Source organism: Vipera ursinii, assembly GCF_947247035.1.
Source record: "Vipera ursinii genome assembly, chromosome: 2".
Classification (NCBI taxonomy): Eukaryota; Metazoa; Chordata; class Lepidosauria; order Squamata; family Viperidae; genus Vipera; species Vipera ursinii.
Window position 1 is genome coordinate 83,203,022 of NC_139513.1, and position 20,236 is coordinate 83,223,257.

At 44.2% G+C, this 20,236-nt stretch overlaps 1 protein-coding gene across 1 annotated transcript in view; it reads left to right on the forward strand.

The window, feature by feature from the left end:
* The window catches only part of MGAT4B (alpha-1,3-mannosyl-glycoprotein 4-beta-N-acetylglucosaminyltransferase B), a 112,755-nt gene extending 102,672 nt beyond the window's left edge, over positions 1-10,083 (forward strand). The window contains exons 14-15 of the mRNA XM_083350899.1: positions 3,619-3,731; positions 9,085-10,083. Coding sequence (XP_083207025.1) covers positions 3,619-3,731; positions 9,085-9,108 — 137 coding nt within the window. The 3' untranslated portion in view covers positions 9,109-10,083. The remainder of the gene's footprint in view (positions 1-3,618; positions 3,732-9,084) is intronic.
* The last annotated feature ends 10,153 nt before the right edge of the window (positions 10,084-20,236 follow it).

The window sequence follows — 20,236 nt, forward strand, 5'->3', positions numbered from 1 at the left end:
AGCTGAGTGGCGGCACCCTTGGGGGTGGTAGACAGCCACAAGCAGTCTTAGGGCAGAGTTTCATCTGGAGCTGCGTGAGGTTTGGCTGGGTTCTGCTGGGAGCCCAGGATCAGCATGTGCAGCTACAGCTGATCGGCGGCGGGTCTAGGATCTTTTGCCTCCTACCCTTGGCCACGCCTCCTTCTCCTTGAGCCTCCCTCCTCTGCCCATTTGCCTCCAGCGTTCCTCCTCAGAGCAGCATGTGATTGCCGATAGGTGGTTGCAGGGGCTTTGGGGCAGGGAGGGGGGTGCGGCTCTGTCGTTGAAGTAGGGGCATGGGGGGCATGTTGGGGTGCTCGTTGGCTATCTCCCAAAGATTCCCTAACTTTAAAACAGCTCTTCGGTGGCAACAGTTACCCAGATGCCGGCAATGCTAACCCCCAAGAAAGAGGGGCTCAGAGGCAGCTGCAAGCAGGGGAGGTGAAGAAAGGAAATCAAGCCTGATTTGACAGGGAGCATAGTAACCCTGCCCCTACTCCGTAGAGAGCAGATCTCCATCATCCCCAGCCCGGCAGGGGTCTTCCTGCCACATTGTTGCAGACAAAGGGGGGCTCCAATGAGGAGGAGGAAGAGCGTTTAAGCAAGCTTAGCAACCGGAGTGGGGATTCCCCCCCCCAAAACAAACGTGCTTCGTGGGTAACCTCCCAGCAGAACCAAAGTGACTAAAACCTGCTGCATCCACCCAGCATATGTGGGTGGGGGGAATAAAAACCAAACAGCCCCCACCCGCTGCGAATCCTGAACAGAAATGCTCATGACAACAAAAACCTCAGACAGGAAGAAGAGCGCGGCCAGCCGAGCAGGCAGGTGTCTTGCTCAGCTGTGGCTTGGTGGGGGAAGGGGGGCAACTTCACCCCCCCTTCAAACGCTGCCCTCTCACGAAAGCAGGATGAAAACTCTGAAAAACGACAAGGAAAAAAGTTAAAACAGAAGAGTGTCTCACAATGGTTTTCTTCCCCACTTCCTTCTAGCACTTTAAATATGTAAAGACCACAAAAGAAAAAACTTGGACACCCGCCTCCCTGCGCTCATTTGGTTTTTTTTGGGGGGGATCCCCACTCTGGTTGCTAAGCTTGCTTAAACCCTCTTCCTCCTCCTTCTCACCGGAGCTCCCCTTTGTCTGCAACAGTGAGGCAGGAAGACCCCTGCCAGGCTGGGGATGATAGGGATGTTCCCTCTGTGGAGTAGGGACAGGCTTACTATGCTCCCTGTCAGATCAGGTTTGATTTCCTTTCTTTGCCCTCCCCCCCCCCCGCCTCCCCTGCTTGTAGCTACTTCTGAGCCCCTCATTCTTGGGAGTTAGCATTGCCTGCATCTGGGTAACTGTTGCCACCAAAGAGCTGTTTTAAAGTTAGGGAATCTTTGGGGAATAGCCAACTAGAACCGCGACACGCCCCCCCCCCACATGCCCCCACTTCAACGGCAGAAGCCCCCCAAAGCCTCTGCAATCACCTATTGGCTTCTTTGAATCAACCAGGAGAGAAGAGGAGAGAACAGCAGAAAGATTAATGTCAGAGAAACAGGCACAAGTTTCCTATTAAAAGTGTGGTAAGTGGGTGTACAGACAGTCCTCAGCCTACAACTACAATTCAGCCCAAAATTTATGTTGCTAAGTGAGAAATTTGTTAAATGAGTTTTGTCCCATTTTATGACTTTTCTTGCCACATTTGTTAAGTGAATCACTCCAGCTGTTAAATTAGTAACAGAGTTCTTAAGTGAATCTGGTTTCCCCATTGACTTTGCTTGTCAGAAGGTTGCAGAAGGGGATCGCATGACCTCAGGATGCTGTGACCATCATAAATATGAATCAGTTGCCAAGCATCTGAATGTAAATCACAAGACCCTGGGGATGCTGCAACGATCATAAGTGTGAAAAATGGTCATAAGTCACTTTTTTCAGTGCCATTGTTAACTTTGAACAGTCACTGAGCGGACTACCTGTATTTTATCACTTTTTTCCTTCTTTTTTTTTTGATCGTCAAGTTTTTGACACCTTGCTAGGCAACTGGCAGTACTCGAATACTGTCATATCCTAAAAAGTGGTAGAATTGGTGAAAAGGTTGAAAAGCCCTGCTCTAAGTAAGGAACTAGCTCTGTTCTGTGGCTGGAAAATGATCCAAGTCCTGACCAGGCGGCATAAAAGGTGGGGGTCTGTTTATACAGGCCTATTAAGAGTAATTCCAACAGGCGCTTTCTCTGCAGACGTCTCTTTGCTATCCCCCTACATCTGCTGTCTCCCTCAACCTCCAACCCCCCTTTAGAGCAACCTTTTTGCTTAGCCAGCATTGCAGGCACTTACAGTCGGGAGCTGTGGCTTACTCATAAAGAGTAAGGAGTCTTTTCACCACCCTCACTATCCGTCTGTTGCCAATTTCAGTGCAGTCCAAGAACTTCAGTGTGTTTGTACAGCCTCCCAATTTGGTCCAAGGCCAAGTCCAGTCCATCCTTTGTGTGAATCTGTAACTTCTTCACTATCCCATTTCTTTATTACTGTCAATCTGTTTACAGACAAATCTTCCATTTTGAATCATCTTTACTCTCTTCACTTTGTTTTCTCTTAATTGTCTAATATTCCGTATCCTATCAAATAAAACTGTGCTCAAACATCACTCAGTTAACAACACAAACTGATGCGGGTTAAAGTATCTAAAAGGATGCCATCTTAACACTCCTTTTTACCTCTCCCTTTTCTCTTTGTGTGTGTGTGTGTGTGTGTGTGTGTGTGTGCACCCCTGCATGTACATAGATACCATTACAAAAGGGCCTTGACCCTTGAGGAACAAAAGAAGACATGGCAGCAAGTGATTAAGCAGTGCCCTCTACTGGACAACTGGGAAGGTTTTGCAAACATAGCTACCCACCTCTTAGCACTCCTCTGATCAAAGATGTTGCAGTAGACAACATTTGTTGTCTCTTTATTGCCTGCAGCCTTTTTTTGCATTATAGTAGACAATGTTGTCAGACTAACTTTTCTTTTCTTTGCAGGTTCTTTTTACCTCTAGAAATCTGTCATCTGCAAAGGTTCTCTTGAGATATACTGTACTAGAAATTGCAGTCTTTCGGCATTCATAAAGGACACAGTCGTATAGCGCACCTACAAATTTACCTCCACTGCCACAAGTTTGGCAGTTGTTGGAAAAGAAGGGGTCAGGTGGAAAAGATGCTGGAATCCAGCCCAATAGGGAGCCTTTAGTCTAAACTGCGATATATAGCTGGTAACGTTCAGGACTTGTGAGGTAGCATAACAACATGCAGCACCTATTGATGGCAGTATGACATCCACACAAACATAGTAATGTGTGGGGTAAAATCATCCCTTGAAATCTCTTCATTGGGTTTCAATTGACTGAGATCGAGACTTTTGGAAACTTCAACTCCAGTCATTGCAAATATTGATGCAGTTCTTTTTTTAAGAGGAAGTTGGTGGCTTCACCATTAAAACTGTGCCCGAGACTGATTGAAACAGTAAATGGGAGTGCCAAAGCCTGCCTGGTGACGTAGAAGAATGGCTGCTGATGCTGGAACAGGTTCGTAGAGAGCTCATATCTGGCTAAAGTCCCACTGTCTGTCTTCTCACAGGCTCATTTTCAAAGGGCATTGCTGAAGGAGAAGTGGACCCTTCCTTTGGCCCTCTGGAAGCAATACGACTCACCATCCAGACTGACTCTCCCGTGTGGATAATCTTGAGTGAGGTAATTGGTCATTCTGGTCAAGCTATTAAATGCGGAGGGGGTACAAACACTGACTCTTTTCTCCCACAGGGTCCTTTCAGTTGCAGGCTTATCTGACTGCGCAATAAGGAGTTATTGTTTAATCATTCCAGCCAAAGCTTCTAAAATTGCATCTCTCTCTCTCTTAACACACAAAGTTTCTTTTTTTTTTATTATTAAAAAGTTTTAACATACAATTTTTCCCCCTTACAAATCCCCCCTCCCCCTCCCTTCTCCCTCCCCCCCTTCCTCTCCCCCCTCCCCCCCTCCCCCCCGACTTCCCAGAGCTAAATACAAGGTATATATAAAAAAAAGCAAACATAAACAACCATATGCTAACAACCATAAACTCTGAAATCTATTACTCTCTAGCTTATATAGGATAAAACAATCCTTAGTAATATTAAATATATATATAAAAAACAAAAAAAACAAAAAAAACAAAAAAAACCCAAGATACAAAGAGAAGGAAAAAAAAAGAGTTATTCAAATACTACCTAATACTTCTTAACCCTATACTTGTTCTAAATAAACTCAATCCATTCTCATAATATAACATTCTTACAAATAATCTTTCAAATTGACCAAAATCTTCACCACCTCAGCCAGGTCGGAAAACTTTAAAATCCACTCTTCTGTAGTCGGCAGTTCCTCTTTCAGTACTAAGCTATCAAAGGTCTTGCTGCCGTAATTAAATTCAACATCAACTTAAGGTCCACAACTGTAACATCTGTAATTATTCCAAACAAAAAAGGTTGCGAACGAAACTTTAACCTCCATTTAAAAATCTTCTGTATGTTCCACCAAACTTTTATCCAAAAAGCCTCAACCTTTTTACAAGTCCACCATATATAAAAATATATTGCGTCTTCATCACCACACCTCCAAGATTTAGGCTAATAATTCAAATACATACTTAACTTTTTAGGATCTACAAACCATCTATAAAACATTTTGTAAAAGTTCTCTCTTAAATTTTAAACTTGTATAAAGTTTTGCATTCCTCACCCAAATCTTTTCCCACCTCCCACTACTTGGCTATAAGTACATTGTAAAAGTTCCATAGACTTCTGCTAATCTCATTCTTTTCTCTTTTTTGATCGTTTTAAAGCAGCACGCGTCACCCTCTGTTCCATAGGATCATCCAACGAAGTTGTAACTTGATCTCCTCCAACACCATTCTCCTCTGTCTGTCCATCTTCAGCCTCTTGATGTTCTCCTTCTCCAAATCCCTTTGCAGCTTCCAGAAGTGTTAATGGAGTTGCTTTTAAAACATTATTGTAAAAATCACGCGCTTGCATCACAGTAACCAAACGGTACCTTTTACCTTCATGCATCACCATCAACCCAGCTGGGATCTCCCATCTGAACCTTATATCTCGTTGCTTGAGCTCTTGCACAAGAAATGTAAAATCCTTCCTTCTCCTTAAAATCTTTGGAGGAATTTCTTTTAGAACCAAAACTTCTTGATCAGCAATCACAACTTTAGTATCATAAGCAGCTCGTATAACTTCATCTCTGATTTCCCTTTTTGCAAAATAAACCACCACATCTCTGGGCAGCTTTCTCTGTCTAGCAATCCATGAATTCACACGAAACACTTTATCCATGCCTCCTTTTATTTCAGATGCTGGCTGATTCAATACTACTTCGAGAGCCTCAGAGACCAGCTGCTTTAGATCTTCCTTAATATTCTCCTTTAAACCTCTAATTCTAATGGCAAACTGCATCTGGTAATATTGAGCAAGACTCAGTTCTTTATCCATTTTGTCTCTTAAATTTTCATTCTCCAATACTTTTGCTTCTAATATAGCATTCTTTTGAGTCAAGTCTTCCACTTTTTCCTCCAAATCTTCCACATATTCAGCCACTTTATACACTGAAGACAAGATGTCTGCCTTCATCACACTGAACTTCTGTTCCATCGTCTCCTCCATTCTCTCCTCCAGTTTCTCCAATTTCTCCTCCATCTGTGCAAATCTATCATTAATTAGTTTCAAAATTACCTGGGTATGTTTTTCAAGAGCATCTTGTAAGTCCTTCGATGTCAATACATCAGGAGGATGCAACGCCTGCAATAATGATTGTTGCACCGGAGAAGTTCCAGCACTCCGAAGAGTTTTAGGGGGAGGTTTAGCCGCCATCTTTCACTTTCAATTGTGACGCACTTTCACTTCAAGTTTAAAAAAGTCCATCAAGCTCGAGAGTAAAATATAATAATCCTCTTCACCTTCTCCTCTTGTACCGCTCTGCCTGCTCCTTTAATCCATAGTCATTCCTTCAAGCAGAGGTGGTCGCAGACGCCTGGCTCTGCTCCAAGAAATCAGGAGCAGAGGCGCTGGCCAGCTGGGAGCAACCCAGGCTACGGGGGAGTTCAATCCTTCAGCCGCCCCAGCCATAAGCTCAGGCGGCCCTGGAGAACTCTACCCCTACCTGGGCGCTCACCCCCTCCTCTTCTCCCGAGGAGGGGGCTTTAAATTCGCCCGAACAGCTGATCGGCGCTGTTTCGGGCGAAAATAACTCAGCTGAGCCGCGGGTAGCCCGGGAAGGCTGTCTCCGGCGCCGCGCAGCCACCGGAAGCCAACACACAAAGTTTCCAATCAAGGCTAGTAAATGCCACTGTCAGGACCCACTTCAAGCCCACATCTTAAGAAAGCAGAACTCTTGGAAACAATTTCTTCCAAGCAGGAACTTTTATTAAGAGTAAGTGATAGCAGGCATAATAGACAGGATCTTGAGGTTTTCCCGTGCAACACAGTAGATTATAGTGCACCCAAGCAGGACCCTACCCCATAGATCGACACACACACCCCTGTGGGATAGCCAATCCCCAGGTGTTAAGTCCGTTGTGGAAACCGGAGAGATAACATTGGCCTGTCTCCAGCTCACACAGCAAAGGTCGGCGGCTTCTCCACACCTTTCTCTGGGAGTGTAGACATAAACTAGGCATTGAGGTTACATTCCTTATTTCCTCCTTTGTTCTTAACTAACAATTTAAAAGACAGAGTTCAGAGAGAGAGAGATAACTCAGGAAATAGGATACAGACCCAATAAACAAAATAAAGGATTGCATTGTAGCAAAAGGAGGAATTGAAAGCAATAGCCCTGCAGGCACATCCTCCCCCCCCCCTTGGAAGCATGACAAAACCCAGGAAAGGTGGGATGAAATAGAAATGAAATAAAATAGGAATGGGTTTTTGACAGCCACTGTCGCAGGCTTGGGACAAGTGGAAGTTGGACAACTGAAAAAGTCAAGGTGTCTCATGGAGGCCTCAGCTGCTGTAGGTACCTGGCACAATTGTCTCCAGGATATATAGGTAGTCCTTGCTTACCAACCACTCATTTAGTGACTGTTCAAACTTACGGCAGCTTTGGAAAAGAAGACTTAGAACCAATCCTCAAAGTTCTGGCTATCCCAGCACACACACACACACACACACACACACACACACACGGTCAAGCGAATGTGATTTGGATCTGTGGCAAACAGCTGGCACTTATGGTCACAGTGTCATGTGATTGCCATTTGCAACTTTCTCTCCTGGCTAGTTAATGGGGAACATGGCAGGGAAAGTAACAAGTCACTCTTCTTCACAGCCTCCCTCACCTAACAGAAGCAAGTCTCAGCCCCTTCTGCTTTTCCACCACTGTCTGAATTGGGAAATTCTGGTCCCAATTATCATCAATAACTGAGAACTAGCTCTCAGAGCTGACACTGTTGTGATTCCGTGCCAGCCTGTGATCCCGGCAGCTGAGTCTGGTGAATCAGAGGAGGAGGAGGAAGGGCCTGGGGAGCCATCAGAGTAGGAGGAAGGCTCTGATGAGTTACAAGACTTACAAAGTGAGGAAGAACCTGGCCCCTCACCTGAAAGCACAGCTGAAAGCCAGCTGTCCTGGGAGGCTGAGTCAGACTCAGAGGAAGCACAGCTGGAAGACCTCAGAAATGCACGTAAACGTAGACAAGTCACACGAATAAATCAGAAGGAGGCAATGGGGCGACTCCAGGGGAGAAGGAGAAAGCAGTGATGACCCATGCCTTGGGGGCTGCGTAACTAAAAGGGAATGTGTGGACAGGGCTGGTTGCTGGAGGCAACCGTTTGCAAAGAACTTCTGTGTCAAGAGATGATGATCTGTTTATTTTACCAGTGAGTTATTTCCTGTTTTGATTCTTGCTCTGTTTTGTTTGTGGACAAGGTCTGTAACTCAAAAAAGGGTTTATTTTTCCAGTCTACTGTTAAAAGAGGGGTTGCCTTGTGAAGTAACAAGGACGTACGTAGGCTGGGACAGAACAGACACAGCAGCCATCCTCCTGCAGCAAAAAGAATCCAGTCACTACTTTAGGATGTTCTTTTGCTTTCCAAGAAAAGCTCTTCAGATTGTTACTCAAGCAAGATTAGAAGGAGCATCCTAAGATCCATTCCATCCAATGAAGGCCACTAAAGCCATTGAGTCATTATGACTATAGTCTACAAGAACATCCTTTATCTTCATTTCTTGACTTTGAAGATTCTTATTAAATTGCCAATCAGGAACAGGACAGGAGAGAATGTTGTCTTCAAGGACAAAAGCCTGTTTGCTCACTCCATGTGGCATTTACATCCAGTAGTTTGTGGTCAGGGGAAGTGTGCCATTTCTTAGCTGCAGCTTCATCAGCTGCCATGCCATCAAAGGCTACTTTGCCTTCAGCAGCAGCTTCCCCTCCAAGCTGTTGGCTTCCCAGTGTTCCTGGCAATGTTCCAATTCCATTATACCCAGATAGCTGACTGGAGTGATGGGAATTGGCATCTGGAATATATGCAAAAATGCTACACAGCTGGAGAAGATTTAATTCTTTCAACAGCTATTGGGAATCTAAAAATATTGGTAATAAGATTATAACACTCTAGGTTGCTCTAGGTAGTCTATTATTGTTATAGGGAGTCACAATACCATAAAGTTTAATACAATAAAATTTAAGAACCACTCTTATAACTCAAACAATAGCTATAGGAAGGTGAGCAGCACACTACGTTTTAAGGCCTTAAGTAAATCAGGGCATCATGTTAAGCCATTATGTGCTTCATTCGGGTGGTTACGTGAACATAAACACTGTGGCTTGTAGTCATAGTTTATCATTCAGCATGTTCTGCAAACAGTCAGTGTTTGGCTCTGTTTTAGGGTTTTACAGTAACCTCATAATTCTGTCAGACAATGAAATCCTTCACACAGAAAGAGGTAACTTGTAGTTTGGAGAGTAGTTTTGTTACGCAACTTACTCTTTTGTAAGAGAGATAATTTATAAATGCTGATTGGCTGAATTCTGATCAACTTTCTTTTGTTATCCATGTACTTTCAGATATTCCTGAAAAAAGCTGACTGATACCGAAGTTTGCAGGGAGTAATCTATCCAGTGGCTTTCTAGCTCTTCCATTCTTCTAAGACAGTGAAGATGCATCAGAATGAGTGAGCTACTAATGGAGCAAAGCTAGATGCATAAAGAGCACCTCCTGCCCCGAGAACAGGAAGAAAAGTCTTGCGGTGAAATTTGGGAGAACCTTGGAGTTTTGTTACCATTCTTAAATGAGGAAGGAAAGAATTTTTCACCTATAGGTGCTGGGACTCAATTACAAGAAGCACCGTTGCTGGCTTATCTTGCAGTCAGTTGCCTTTGCAGCTAGAAAACAAACATAGAAACAAATAAGAATCTAGGGATGAACGTCCTGTGTAGAAGGTTTGTTTTTTGTTCTCTTGAATAAGGACCATGTTGTTCCTATATTTCTTTCTTCTTCCTTGGACATTAAACCAGAATGTATCCTTAAAAGGTACATTCAGAAGTGCAGGTTTATGGAACGTGAAGCTAATGAAAGGGGAACTTGACAAGTTGAGCACTTATGGAAAAGAACCAAGATATAATAATGCTTGACCTCCAACCTTTCAAGTAACCTTTGCTATGTCCCCACCTGAAAACAAAATGCAGAGGAGAACCATTCTTAAACATTGCAGGGATGGCAGATGGCAGGGATAAAAAAAATAATGTGCTAGAACCGCCATGGTTGAACAAGCCTCTTTCATAAATACAGATCATGTTAAACTCTTCAGCCTTTTCGTGCCCTGGGAATCAGTGCAAAGTTTACCCTTTTAAATCTGTAATGTACTGGTTGATGTGAATTTAAAAAACAAGCAAACTGTAGGTCAATTCTCAAAGGATAGGGGTTAGAGTATAATTTAAAACAAAAACCCAATGTGTCTATACACTGGAATGCATTATACTACTTTCATGTGCTGTATTTTTTTATTATTGGATACATTTGGTTTTATTCAAGAGTGTGTGCATGAGTGTGTGTGAATACACATACACTCACGTATATATATATATATATATATATATATATATATATATATATATATATATATATATATATACATACACACACTGTAGAAAGTGTTTTACTGCATTTTCCTTAAGCAGAGAAATCTGACAAACTGAAAATATTTTACAGGTATGTTATAAGTATGTGAATGATTTGTCTTTTTGCATGAAGGAATAGCTATCGCCAAGAGATATTTTTGCAAAGGGGGGAAACTTCTATTAAAAGCAAAATTTAGCCATTTCCTCTGCATGCCAGTGTCTGTGCAATACAAAGAATGTTAGCATACCAAAACTGGGCATTTTACTTCCTTAAAAATACCCATTATAAATTAGAAGATAGGTGTTTTGTCCCCTAATAAATGTTTTTATACTTTATAATTCACCTTCATCTTTCCTAGGCTATGAACTTGCATAATCTTACTTAACTAGCAGCCCTGCTGGATCCAAATGAATGCCCAGCTCATCTACTATTTTGGGCAGTGAGAAGAGTTTTCTGCTTGGATTGCAGAATATTTATCTGACGTGAAAGTTACTAATCTTTTCAACCAATTTAAGCAAAACAATCTAATAGACCTGTAATTTATCGAATCTTTTAGATTGGTCACTTTTCAGTTCTTTGGTAAGATATAAAGACCTGGAACAAATTTTATAAGAACTGTAACTTCACATTTGATATCTTTTAAAACTCTTAATATCACCTGAATCTAGTGATTTCTTCAATTTGTCAAAAAGATCAATTCTCAACTTAACATTGAGGGATGTCAGTATACTTTTAGGCATCTTTAGGCCACTCACTAGTCTTTCTGTGTCAGTTGACCTTTTATATTTCCAAGACATTATTTCAATTAAAAGAAATACAACCTACCCAGGGAAAAAAAGATCTAGCTTGATTTTGGGGGCTGGGCCTAATATGAGCCCTACCCCCCAAAATAAGCCCTACTTAAGACCCTGCCCACTCAATCCTACTGTAGGTTTTTTGGTTGGCCTGACTGCGTATGTCCCCTCCCCCCGCCTTGCCAGCTGCTGGTGCCGCCGCTGTGAGGTGGCCTGAACGTTAAGAGAGCCGCGACCTGAGGCAAGCAGAAGCCGTCTCCTTTCTATCCCTGCCTTGGATTGGGGAATCCAGCGGGCAGGCGGAGGTGGGGACTGACCAAGGCCTCAATCAGCAGCTTCTCTCTTTCACCCTCACCCCAAAGCAGCCTCTGGGAGCGGCCTGCACTGCCCCGCAGGCTTTGCCGGCTTTCTCTTCCTCTGCGGAAAGGCAGGAAAGAAAGCTGGGCGTCCTGAGGCATCCCACTCTGGGAGGCGACTCAGATTTCCCTCAGGTGGGGGAGGAAGGCTTGGAAACTGCCTTTTCATTTACATTCATCATCCATATTGTAATCCATTCCTTTATTTTTTTAAAAAAATGATTTGTATTTACCACGATTATCCTCCTTGATTGCTAGTGGGACGGCGCGGTGTGAATTCTGCGCATGAGCCACAGAAATACAGACACTCGGCTAAACTCTTCAGCTGCGGCAGGCTTCAGGAAGCCTGGGTAATGGAAAGCTTAGGCCAGGCTCCTCACAGCTGAAGCAATCCGGCTCGCCCAGGGTCATCCCGGTCCTCCAGCTCCACCGCACATGCGGGATGAGCCTCCCAGGATGGCCAACCTGACCCTGGGCAGGCCGGATTGCTTACAGGGAGAGGCTGCGGTTTGCAGGAGGATGACAGGAAAGGGTACACGTGGATCCCTCAGCTCCTGGAGCCATGCACAGCAAAGCTGGAGGACTGTGATGTGCTGAAGCTGATGGGAACTGTGGCCCACAGCAGCTGGCGTGTTTAGCTGAGCCACAAAGTTGAACGCGCCTGCAAAGCAGTGGTGCACCCCAAGCAAGGAAGCGACGTGAGCTTTGAGGTTTTGAGTGTCTGTATTTCTGTGACTCGTATGCAGAATTCACACCGTGCCTTCCCATTGGTGATCAAGGAGGCTAATCATGGTAAATACAAATATTTTCTTTTGAAAAATAAAGGGTGAGATTACAATATTGATGATGAATGTAAATGAAAAGGCAGTTTCCAAAGCCTTCCTCCCCCAATGAGGGAAACCTGAGTCGCCTGGTGGGGCAGGGCACCGGTCGGGCTGGGCCTTGTGGTACAAAAATAAAGACACCCTCCAAAAACAAGCCCTAATGGGTTTGGACCAAAAATAAAAATAAGACCGGGGGTTATTTCTGGGGAAACATGGTAGGAAAGTGGCATGCTCTGAAATACACGTCTATCATCCAGCATCACCTTTATTTCCAAAGACCTTCTGGCCCTCAAATGGATTTTGTTGTTGTTAGTTGCGAAGTCGTGTCCGACCCATCGCGACCCTATGGACAATGTTCCTCCAGGCTTTCCTGTCCTCTACCATCTTCTGGAGTCCATTTAAGCTCACGCCTACTGCTTCAGTGACTCCATCCAGCCACCTCATTCTCTGTCGTCCCCTTCTTCTATTGCCCTCAATCTTCCCAGCATTAGGCTCTTCTCCAGTGAGTCCTTCCTCCTCATTAGGTGGCCAAAGTATTTGAGTTTTAGCTTCAGGATCTGGCCTTCTAAAGAGCAGTCAGGGTTGATCTCCTCTAGGACTGACCGGTTTGATCTCCTTGCAGTCCAAGGGACTCGCAGGAGACTTCTCCAGCACCAGAGTTCAAAGGCCTCAATTCTTTTGCGCTCAGCCTTTCTTATGGTCCAACTTTCACTGCCATACATTGCAACTGGGAAGACCATAGCCTTGACTATACGCACTTTTGTTGACAGGGTGATGTCTCTGCTTTTTAGTGTGCTGTCTAGATTTGCCATGGTTTTCCTCCCAAGGAGCAAGCGTCTTTTAATTTCTTGACTACAGTCCCCATCTGCAGTGATCTTGGAGCCCAGGAAAATAAAATCTGTCACTACCTCCATTTCTTCCCCATCTATTTGCCAGGAATTGAGAGGGCCGGATGCCATGATCTTGGTTTTCTTAATGTTTAGTTTCAACCCAACTTTTGCACTCTCCTTCTTCACTCGCAACAAGAGACTCTTCAGTTCCTCTTCACTTTCTGCCATTAGAGTGGTATCATCTGCATATCTTAGGTTGTTGATATTTCTTCGAGCAATCTTAATTCCAACTTTTGACTCCTCTAGCCCTGCCTTTCTCATGATGTGCTCTGCATATAAGTTAAATAGGCAAGGCGACAGTATACAGCCTTGCCGGACACCTTTCCCAATTTGGAACCAATCAGTGGTTCCGTGTCTAGTTCTCACTGTTGCTTCTTGGCCCGCATATAGGTTTCTCAAGAGACAAATAAGATGTTCTGGTACTCCCATCTCTTTAAGAACTTGCCACAGTTTGTTATGATCCACACAATCAAAGGCTTTAGCATAGTCAATGAAGCAGAAGTAGATGTTTTTCTGGAACTCTCTAGCTTTCTCCATGATCCAGCGTATGTTGGCTATTTGATCTCTAGTTCCTCTGCCTCTTCGAAATCCCTCCTGTACTTCTGGTAGTTCTCGATCCACATACTGCTGGAGTCTAGCTTGTAGGATTTTAAGCATAACTTTACTAGCATGAGAAATGAGTGCAATGGTGCGATAGTTTGAACATTCTTTGGCACTGCCTTTCTTTGGAATTGGAATGTAAATTGATCTTTTCCAATCCTGTGGCCACTGTTGAGTTTTCCAAATTTGCTGGCAAATTGAGTGTAGCACTTTTACTGCATCGTCTTTCAAGATTTTGAATAGCTCAGCTGTAATACTGTCACCTCCACTAGCTTTGTGGTTGCTCAGCTTTTCTAAGGCCCACTTCACTTCATATTCTACGATGTCTGGCTCGAGGTCAGTGACCACCTCATTGTGATTATCAGGGACGTTAAGCTCATTCTTGTATAGTTCTTCTGTGTAATTTTGCCATCTCTTCTTAATCTCTTCTGCCTCTGTTAGGTCCCTGCCATTTTGGTCCTTTATCATGCCCATTTTTGCATTGAACTCTCCAATTTTCTTGAAAAGATCTCTGGTCCTCCCTATTCTATTGTTTTCTTCTATTTCTTTGCACTGTTCATTTAAGAAGGCATTCTTATCTCTTCTAGCTATTCTCTGGAATTCTGCATTCAATTGGGCATATCTTTCTTTTTCTCCCTTGCCTTTTGCTTCCCTCCTTTCCTCAGCTATTTGCAAAGCTTCCTCAGACAGCCATTTTGCTTTCTTGCATTTCTTTTTCTTTGGGATGGTTTTGGTTGCTACCTCTTGTACAATGTTGCGAACCTCTGTCCATAGTTCTTCAGGCACCCTGTCTATCAGATCTAATTCCTTAAATCTATTTGTCACCTCTACTGTATATTCAACAGGGATATGATTTAATTCATACCTGACTGGCCTAGTGCTTTTCCCTACTTTCTTCAATTTAAGCCTAAACTTTGCAACAAGAAGCTCATGGTCTGAGCCACAGTCAGCTCCTGGTCTTGTTTTTACTGACTGTATAGAGCTTCTCCATCTTTGGCTGCAGAGCATATAGTCAATCTGATTTCTGTGTTGACCGTCTGGTGATGTCCATGTGTAGAGCCGTCTCTTGGGTTGTTGGAAAAGAGTGTTTGCTATTACCATCGTATTCTCTTGACAAAATTCTATCAGCCTGTGCCCTGCTTCATTTTGTACTCCAAGGCCAAACTTGCCTGTTATTCCGGTTATCTTTTGGCTTCCTACTTTAGCATTCCAATCCCCCATGATGATAAGGACATCATTTTTTGGTGTTAGTTCTATAAGGTGCTGTAGGGCTTCGTAGAACCGGTCAATTTCATCCTCTTCAGCGCCGGTGGTTGGGGCATAGACTTGGACTACTGTGATATTGAATGGTTTGCCTTGGATTCGAACTGAGATCATTCTGTCATTTTGAGGATTGTATCCCAGTATTGCTTTTCCTACTCTTTTATTGACTATGAAGGCTACTCCATTTCTTCTGAGGGATTCTTGCCCGCAGTAGTATACCTGATGATCATCTGATTCACCCATTCCTGTCCATTTTAGTTCGCTGATACCTAAGATGTCGATGTTCAGTCTTGTCATCTCTTGTTTGACCACGTCCAGCTTGCCTTGATTCATGGATCTTACATTCCAGGTTCCTATGGAGAAAAAATCTTTACAGCATCGGACTTTCCTTTCACCACCAGACATATCCACAGCTGAGCGTCCTTTCGGCTTTGGCCCAGTCGCTTCATTCTTTCTAGCGCTACTAGTACTAGCCCTCTGCTCTTCCCCAGTAGCATATTGGACGCCTTCCGACCTGAGGGGCTCATCTTCCAGCGTCATATCGTTTTGCCTTTTGGTACTGTCCATAGGGTTTTCATGGCAAAGATACTGGAGTGGGTTGCCATTTCCTTCTCCAGTGGATCACGTTTTGTCAGAACTCTCTGCTATGACCTGTCCGTCTTGGGTGGCCCTGCACGGCATAGCTCATAGCTTCATTGAATTACGCAAGCCCCTTCGCCACGACAAGGCAGTAATCCATGAAGGGGCTCAAATGGATATGGAAGGGCAAATATAAATAGGAGTAGGAACATTACAAATGGCAAGTAGTGATTTGGTAAATCAGAGGTTTTTGCATGTTTATATCCTTTGTAGCAGATACTCAGTGGTGTGATTTGTCAGTGATAAGACTGATCAGTATAAATGTGGGCTGCTGTAGTTTAGACCTACTGAAGTTTGCTCAGCAGCTAAGGGCAACCCCATATAGAGTGAATTACAGTAATTTAAATAAGAGATGATCAGGGTATGACTTGCTGTCCTTGCTAAAGCTGGTCCTTGGATTATAACCGTTCACTCAGTGAACATTCAAAATTATGATGGTGCTGAACAAAGGGGGACTTACGTCCAGTCATTGGGCCTTCTGACCATTGCATGGTCCCCACAATCATATGATCACAATCTGAGCACTCAGGTGCCCTGGTTATGATTACAGTATTGCAGTGATCTTCATTTGCAACCTTCCCTGACAGCTTCCCACAAGCAAAGTCAAAAGAGAAACCAGCAGGGAAGGACAAAGTCATCTCCACTCTTTTTCTCCTAAGAGTCCTTTTGCAGAATATGAGATCCCAGGAATCTTGTATTCCACAGTACTCCCCACCCACCCACCTGTGTTCCTTAAAGCCTGCCTGCAGTCCCTGCCAGCCCACCCAAGCTCAGTAGCACTTGCCTGCAGCACTGCTTGCCTAGGATTTCAGTCACTTAAGTCCTCTGTTAATGACCCACATGATCTCTGGGTTATGACAGTAACTGGGATTGCTGTTCCTTTACAACCACATCATTTAGGAATAGGAATTCCTAACTGCTATTACAACCTGTGTACATCCTATTGCAGGAAACTGGCTGCCCCTTTTCAGTTGCATCTACTTTTGGATTCAGAGCCAATAACGACACCAGTATGGGTAATTGAGGATTTATCCCAAGGCAATGTGAAAAACAAAGGAGAAAACAAATGCAACTTACAAAGAACATAAAGCTAACATCTAAGAAGTATCGAAATTATACTCTTCCAAAGAGTATATTACTAATATCTAAGACAGACAAAGAAATCTTGCACTTCTTCTGTTTGTCAGTAAACCTCTCCATGTCAGCAAATGTATATTAACTCACAGGTCAGGTCTGTTCTACAGTTCCACTCTACAGGGGCTTCTGACTGGTTTATATAAATCATAGGTAATAATCATATCTATCTATAGTATTTCTGCTCATTTCTGCCAAGGATAGAGTGGATTGGTGTATCTGATCAAGAAGTCCACTTGTCCTTGCCAAGAACAAGGAGGAGAAGTGTATCTTTTATCTTCTCTTATCCTTGAAAGCCCACACTAAAGGCAAGGAGTGCCTGTTTACTTCAGGTGGTTCTAGCCAAGAACAGAAAGAGTTCTACCACTATTTTGAAGTTGGAAGTCAACTAATCTAGTGTGGAAATACTCAAATGCATTTCACTCTGCAGCTATTATATGGAAATATAGAGTTTGGCGCACATCACTACTCATTTTTGCCTTGCCAATCTTCTAGTGGGACCTCCATTATGCTGGCCCATTAGCTTAAGCTAAGCAAAGACTTTCTTAGTCATGGCATTCAACTGTTCCTCTAGAACAGTGCTTTTCAACCTTTTCACAGATTTTATCACTTTTAGGACATGACAATATTCAAGTACCACCATTCTTAGCAAAGTGTCAAAAGTTTGGTGACCAAAAAAAGGGAGGGAAGTACCAATTTAAATTTCTTTGGTGGCAGTTCCTTTGCTGAATCACTTTCCCTTTGCACTGACAAATGTACGATGAATGAATGAACCTTTATTGTCAAAGTACAACCATGTATACATTGAGATTGGCTGAGCCCCCCTTCGTGCCCCCACGCCCCCAGCTTACAGTGACACAAACCCTCCATCTTATTACACCATGTGAACTAATTGCACAACACACCGGCCTCGCAAGTCAATTATGCATAAAATTTATAAAAATTATTTCCCATTCAAAAGCCCGTGGATACAAGCTGTTTTTCAGCCTGTTGGTGCAGCTGGCTATACTCCTATATCTCCTACCCGATGGTAGGAGAGTAAAGAGATACCGTCCAGGGTGTGAGTCATCCCTGAGAATTTTCCTCACTCTTCCAAGGCAGCGAGCCCTGGTGATGTCATCCAGTGGTGTCAGGGGACAACCCACAATGTCTTGTGCTGTGCTCACCACCCTCTGTAATGCCTTCCTATCCGCGGCTGTCAGACCAGCATACCAAACCACAATACCATACGAGAGGACACTCTCTATAGTAGACCGGTAAAAGAGGGTCATAAGCCATTGTTCTACCCTGTTCTTCCACAAGACCCTGAGAAAGTGAAGCCTCTGTTGGCCTTTCTGGCCACCTGGGTTGTATTAACTTTCCAGGTCAAATCTTCGCAGAGGTAGACTCCCAGAAATTTAAAGGAGGAAACTCTCTCCACACAATCCTCCCCCAATGTAAAGTAGGGCAGGTTCCTCCTTTTTCCTCCAGAAGACTAGTACCATCTCTTTCGTCTTGCTGATGTTCAGGTGCAAGTTGTTGTTACAACACCATATGGCTAGTTTTTGTACCTCTGCCCTGTATGCTGTCTCATCCCCACCTGTAATAAGACCCACCACGGTCGTATCATCTGCGAACTTAATTATCGCAGTAGATGGGTCGGATGATACACAGTCATATGTCTACAGAGAGTACAGGTAGGGGCTAAGCACGCAGCCCTGTGGCGAGCTGGTGCAAAACTTCAGCGGGGTGGACAAAGCAGACCCAACCCTCACTGTTTGTAACCGGTCCCTAAGAAAGTCTTGAATCCATTCACAGATGGAGGGGGAGAATTTCAAGTCAGTCAGCTTCTCGATGAGAATGCTCAGCAAAATGGTGTTGAAAGCCGAGCTATAATCAACAAAAAGCATCCTGACATAGCTTCCAGGTTTCTCAAGATGGCTTGCTACAGAGTGTAAAGCAGTAGCTATGGCATCGTCTGTCGACCTGTTCCCCCTATAGGCAAATTGATGTTTATCAAAATCCAGTGGGAGGCATGTCCTGAGATGTTGGAGAACCAATCTTTCGAAGCATTTCATGACTACAGACGTTAATGCAACAGGTCTGTAGTCATTCAGGCACTCAACTGCAGTTTTCTTGGGGACTGGGACAATGGTAGCTGCTTTCAAGCATGATAATACACATGCCGTTTGCAAGGAGATGTTAAAAATCCTTGTCAGGACCCCTGCTAATTGGTCAGCACAATTCCTAACCACTATCCCCAGCACCCCATCTGGGCCTGCGGCTTTGCTGGGATTTACAGCCTTCAATACAGTTCTCACTTGGTCTTCAGATAGGGTGAGTTGCTGAAAATCAGAATTGATCCATATTTATTAATATCCACCACTACCTTGGTGGTAAGGTGGCTGGTCGGCCCTTCGTCATCTCTCTCTCTCCTGTCTCTCTCTTTTACATCTTCTATTCTTTCGTTGATTCTTCTGCTTGTCTCACAGAAGCCTCTCCTCTTCTCTCTCTCTTTCTCCTCACTGCTTGCTGGGCTCTCCTTGCACAGCCTCGCTCCTTTGCTTGATCCTCTGCTTGTCTCACAGAAGCCTCTCTCTTTCTCTACCCCATTCTCTTTCCCCATAGTCTTTTTTCTCTCCCCCTCCCGCCAAAACCTCCTTCTTTTATATTCTCTCCTCTCTCCTTTTCCGGGTGGAGAGCTCAGGGAGAGCTCCAGCATCAGTCCCTACCCCAGTCTCACTCTCCCACACAGTCACCCAAACCCCAGCTGGCCATTGCACACACCGCTGACCTGGGGCCTCTGTTGAGCCTCAGCAGCTTTGCAGCTCCAGCTGACTCTCTCACCCCAGGGCCTGTCTGCTGCTCCTGGTGATAGTAGAGGCTGGAGGCTGCCAGAAGCACCGATTAGCTGGAGCTGTGTGTGCCAATCCAGGGCCCTCAGCAGAGCCCCAGCAACACCTCAGCTCCAGCTGACTCTCTGCCTGAAGACTGTGTGGTTGCCGGTCACTCCCCCCATCCCAGGCTGCTGGAAGCACCGATCAGCTAGAGCCACGTGCACTGATCCAGGGCCCTCAGCAGAGTCCCAGCTCCAGCTGACTCTCCCCCAGGCTTCTCCCCACTGCTTCAGCTCATTTTTTCCCCCTTACACTTGTCTAGGTCACATACCACCTGCCAGGTACCAAAATACCACTGTATTAGATGCTATAAGTTCAGGAGTTCCAAAGGTGCTTTTCAAAGTTCTGAACTGAAGAAGCTTTTTGGATGAGAAGCAAAACATCTTCAAGGAAAAACAAAGAAAGTCCAGTTGCCTTTTGCAAAATGCTATTAGGACAACCATGACCTGGATGACTGAGAATCTCCATGGACATTTATGAATTCAGGAAGATTCCCAAGTTGCCAATCTGCTCTCTGTAGCTTAACTTCAATAAGCTTGAAAATGTTATAATCACAGAAAATCTTGGCTTCTAAATTAGCAGCCACCCCATCTTGTTCTGGCTGATTCTGAGTTTGTTTCTCCCCATCCAAATCCTGACACCCTCCAGGCACTGCTCAGGACACCTTCTGCATCTTCAGTTTGCCTGAAATGGAGATGTACAAGTGGGGATCATCAGTATAT